This window comes from Penaeus chinensis, chromosome 5, assembly GCF_019202785.1.
Source record: "Penaeus chinensis breed Huanghai No. 1 chromosome 5, ASM1920278v2, whole genome shotgun sequence".
Taxonomy (NCBI): domain Eukaryota; kingdom Metazoa; phylum Arthropoda; class Malacostraca; order Decapoda; family Penaeidae; genus Penaeus; species Penaeus chinensis.
In genome coordinates, this window is record NC_061823.1 from 6,644,957 (window position 1) to 6,649,956 (window position 5,000).

Consider the following 5,000-nt stretch of genomic DNA (forward strand, 5'->3'; position numbering starts at 1 on the left):
CATCATTGATTTCTGTCAAGGAATCACATAAATTATCATCTGAATTTCATAATCTAGACCCCATATTTCAAAGAATATGCTGTCTTCTGTCATATAAAAGAAATATCCATCTAAAATAGGCACAAAACACTCACTGAAGATGAACGTCTCTGTCGAAGTGCCCCAGCCATTTCAGGATCAACAAAGGAATTATTTGAGTTGACACGACCATAGCCTGATGACACTCGCCTCATCATCTCTTGCGAGCCAAGGCCACGCAGGTTTGTGGAAGATGCCTTTGGGGTGGCTGGGACCACCTGTGAAAGGCAAAATGTTTATGTGCAATGCATGTAAAAGATGTCAAAAAAAAAAAAAAAAAGAGTAAGTAGATATGGTTACAGAAATATAGGTACATACACATGTACACACATACATGTATACATATCACACATGCATGCACACATGTACATGCAAACACAAACACACACACACAAACACACACACACACACACACACACACACACACACACACACACACACACACACACACACACACACACACACACACACACACACACACACACACACACACTCTTTTATTTATTGAAACAACTAAGTAAGAACACATACATAACAAAACCAACAGAAAAATACACAAACATATACTAATACACACACACACATATACACACATGGATAAAAACCTTACCTTCATATGGTTTGCAATATCAACTTTTGATAATTTACGTTCAAAATTAGGGACGGATCCGTTTTTGGGTATCTGTCTGGTTGGGTCTCGAGCCATCACTGGCTGGGAGCAATTGCGGGGTATTTTGGCCGCAGCTGCCATCCGTGCAGGCACAGCCGAGGCCTTTGCTCCATTCACCAAGTTCTGGCGTTCATCAGTTGCTGTAGAAAGAATTTAGATATACATGTAATATACATATACATGTACTGGCTCATATCAGTATTTTAGAGTTTTATCATTTTATTGAAAATCTAGAATACTGTGAACTGATTACCATTAGATTTTATCAAACATTATTGTCACATACATATTTCTACTATAGAGGAAGCTTCTGTTGCCATTAAATTTACATCATTTGTAAAGCTGTGTCTGCAGCAAACCATCCTCAAAAAACAAGCATGGAGTTACTGTCAAGGTCTCCTGACGTTTAAGGTATAGCTTCCATACCTCTTTTCTAATTTCATTCTTATCATACTTGATGATTTTTTTCCCAATACTGCTCCTTCCACTAATATCCTATTCTAGTCTTTTCTCCTACTATCATTACTATGTTGACCTCATAAGAAATAAATGAGGAAAAAGAAACAGAAATTAAGATCAGAAAGAAAGAAGAGATATATTGAATATAGACTAATCACAGTCTGAAACCCTATAAAAGCAGATCTCCTAAAATAAGGTCTTCCTCATTTTTCTTACTGTCCTGCTCAGCGGCTGGAGGGGTCGTCGGGGAAACCTCTTCAGCATCTGTGACCGCAATGGGGGCTTCCTGGTCAGGAGGGGTGTTGCCCTGGGTCTCTTGGATGGTTGGCAGGGCTAAGGTTGTGCCCACTGGTGTCAGGTAGCCGGAGAGATTGAGGTGGGAGTGCACTCCTGGGTCAGCATTTGCCTCCTGCAGGTGAAATATTGTGCTTGATGTGGTAAAATTATATATATATCCTTATATATTAGTATAGCCATATCTTCCAAATTACTTTTTGATATCTATACCCTCACTGTGAGACACAGTGTTACATTTAATATTAAAAATGAAAATAGTACAGTATTGAACATGATATCCTAACCATTGTTCTAATAGTAAGAATTATAGTCAAGAGTCCAAGCCTTGAAACATGAATAAAAAAAAAAATACACGTTAAAAAGGAAATTCATCAGTCTAATGAGGTTTGGTCCTAGTTCTAAGCAGAACTTCAATCTTAAAAATCTGATTTGCTATACAGTCTATCACCCATATCTAATTAACTAACACAGTGGACTAGAACAACAACTACATTGTCTCTGTCAATGGTACATTCATTTATATTATGTAATACAGTTACAACATTCATATATCATAAATGCTCATGATGCAATCATTCCTTATCTAACTGCTTAATATCCTTTTATCATGAGCTATACTGAACTTTGCCTCTCTGCTTTTTTCAAATTCCTGTCCTTGAGAGATAGTTGTCCTAATTAATCTCTCTCTCTCTCTCTCTCTCTCTCTCTCTCTCTCTCTCTCTCTCTCTCTCTCTCTCTCTCTCTCTCTCTCTCTCTCTCTCTCTCTCTCCTCTCTCTCTCTCTCCTCCTCCTCTCTCTCTCTCCTCCTCCTCTCTCTCTCTCCTCCTCCTCTCTCTCTCTCCTCCTCCTCTCTCTCTCTCCTCCTCCTCTCTCTCTCTCCTCCTCCTCTCTCTCTCTCCTCCTCCTCTCTCTCTCTCCTCCTCCTCTCTCTCTCTCCTCCTCCTCTCTCTCTCTCTCCTCCTCTCCTCTCTCTCTCTCTCCTCCTCCTCTCTCTCTCTCCTCCTCCTCTCTCTCTCTCCTCCTTCTCTCTCTCTCTCTCCTCTCTCTCTCTCTCTCTCTCTCTCTCTCTCTCTCTCTCTCTCTCTCTCTCTCTCTCTCTCTCTCTCTCTCTCTCTCTCTCTCTCTCTCTCTCTCTCTCTCTCTCTCTCTCTCTCTCTCTCTCTCTCTCTCTCTCTCTCTCTCTCTCTCTCTCTCTCTCTCTCTCTCTCTCTCTCTCTCTCTCTCTCTCTCTCTCTCTCTCTCTCTCTCTCTCTCTCTCTCTCCTCCTCTCTCTCTCTCTCTCTCTCTCTCCTCCTCCTCTCTCTCTCTCTCTCTCTCTCTCTCCTCCTCCTCTCTCTCTCTCTCTCTCTCTCCTCCTCCTCTCTCTCTCTCTCTCTCTCTCTCCTCCTCTCTCTCTCTCTCTCCTCTCTCTCTCTCTCTCTCTCTCTCTCTCTCTCTCTCTCTCTCTCTCTCTCTCTCCTCCTCCTCTCTCTCTCTCCTCCTCCTCTCTCTCTCTCCTCCTCCTCTCTCTTCTCCTCTCCTCTCTCCCCCCTCCTCTCCTCTCTCTCCCCTCCTCTCCTCTCTCCCCCCTCCTCTCCTCTCTCTCCCCCTCCTCTCCTCTCTCTCCCCCTCCTCTCCTCTCTCTCCCCCTCTTCTCCCCTCTCTCCTCCTCCTCTCCTCTCTCTCCTCCTCCTCTCCTCTCTCTCCTCCTCCTCTCCTCTCTCTCCTCCTCCTCTCCTCTCTCTCCTCCTCCTCTCCTCCCTCCCCCTCTTCTCCTCTCTCTCTCTCACTCCTCCTCCTCTCTTTCCCCTCCTCTCTGGCTCTCTCTCTCCTTTCCTCCCTCCTTCCTATGTCCCTCTCGATTCCTCCCTCCTCTCCTCTCTCCCCCTCCTCTCCTCTCTCTCTCCTCCTCTCCTTTCCTCTCTCTCCCCTCTTCTCCTCTCCTCTCTCCCCCCTCCTCTCCTCTTCTCTCTCCCCCCTCCTCTCCTCTCTCTCACTCCTCCTCCTCTATTTCCCCTCCTCTCTGGCTCTCTCTTTCCTTTCCTCCCTCCTTCCAATGTCCCTCTCTCCCTATGCCTTCTCGATTCTTCAATTCCCCATTTTCTCACCACGCACCCTATTAGGATCACAGATCGACCCTCTTGCCATGGTCGCCCGCTTCTCCTCAGCCAGGCGCTGAAGGAGGTCTTTCTTCTTCATCCTGGGGACTTCCAGAGGCCTCATGAGAGCCCCAAACCACTGAAAGAACAGAAAAGAGTATTAGAGTATTATTATTAGTATTAGAGGTATACTTTAAGTAGCTGATGTTTTCTCTTTTTTAGTTGTGCTGGGTGTTGCACTATCTGTGTCAGTATCATGTGCATCATAGTAAACACTCCATCAGTAAAATCTTTTCTTATCTGTTAGCTTTATCTCTTAATCAATCAGGTAAGTCTTTAGTGAAATCTTTTCACATCACCCTTAATTCCTTCATCAAATCTTTATCTACATTAAAAAATTAATTTATACATATCATACACTCTCCTCTCCCCCTAACCCCTCTTCAACATCAGCATCTCCTGCCCTGTGCTTTCCCACTTCCCCTTTTCCTCTCCCGACTTACCCCCTCTCTCCCCACTCCCTACTCCCCCTCTCCCTCCCCTTCTCTTCTTCCCTCTATCCCAATCCTTCTCCCTTCTTGATCTCTCTATCATCTACACTCCTGCTTCCCTCTCCCTTTCCTCACTCCCTGCCTCCCTCTCCATTTACCTAATTCCTACTTTCTCACCCCTCTCTCTCCCATCCCTGCTCCCTGATTCCCTCTCCCCTCTACCTCACTCCTTTTTCAGCCTGCTCTCTCCTATTCTTATTCTCTACTTCTCTCTTTTCACTACCTCCTTCTCTCTTTCCTCCCCCTATTCGCTGCTTTCCTTTCTCTTCCCCCCTCTCCCGTCTCCCTTCTCCCTTCTCCCCTCCATGCTTCTCACTCCCTTCTCGCCTTTCCCCTCCACGCTTCTCACTCCCCTCTCCCGTCTCCCGTCTCCCTTTACCCTCCATGCTTCTCACTCCCCTCTCCCCTCTCCCTTCCACGCTTCTCCCTTCTCCCTTCCATGCTTCTCACTCCCCTCTCCCGTCTCCCCTTTCCCCTTCATGCCTCTCACTCCCCTCTCCCCTCTCCCTTCTCCCTTCTCCCCTCCATGCTTCTCACTCCCCTCTCCCGTCTCCCTTTTCCCCTCCATGCTTCTCACTCCCCTCTCCCGTCTCCCCTTTCCCCTCCATGCTTCTCACTCCCCTCTCCCCTCTCCCCTCACACCCAATACTTACGCAACAGTTGAGAATCAGTCCCGCGATGAGGAGGTTGGTGCCCTTCCACGAGTACTCTCCGATCATGTAGTTGATGAAGGGAGGGAAGATCATGGTGCCGATACCCGAGCCGCAGACCGCGATACCCGTAGCCAGGGCGCGCTTGGACTCGAAGTAGTAGCCGACGCAGACCACCGCCGGCAGGTAGATCAAGCCGAAACCAATACCTGTTGAG

At 46.6% G+C, this 5,000-nt stretch overlaps 1 protein-coding gene across 8 annotated transcripts in view; it reads right to left on the bottom strand.

Annotated features, from left to right (window-relative positions):
- The window catches only part of LOC125025867 (monocarboxylate transporter 10-like), a 54,964-nt gene that overhangs the window by 20,937 nt on the left and 29,027 nt on the right, over positions 1–5,000 (bottom strand). For all 8 annotated transcript variants that reach the window (XM_047614159.1, XM_047614160.1, XM_047614155.1 and 5 more), the window contains 6 exons: positions 4,787–4,992; positions 3,599–3,721; positions 1,424–1,616; positions 689–888; positions 135–296; positions 1–12 (listed from right to left, as the gene is read on the bottom strand). The exon at positions 1–12 is cut by the window's left edge and continues 172 nt beyond it. In XM_047614159.1, the coding sequence (XP_047470115.1) occupies positions 1–12; positions 135–296; positions 689–888; positions 1,424–1,616; positions 3,599–3,721; positions 4,787–4,992 (896 nt within the window). The remainder of the gene's footprint in view (positions 13–134; positions 297–688; positions 889–1,423; positions 1,617–3,598; positions 3,722–4,786; positions 4,993–5,000) is intronic.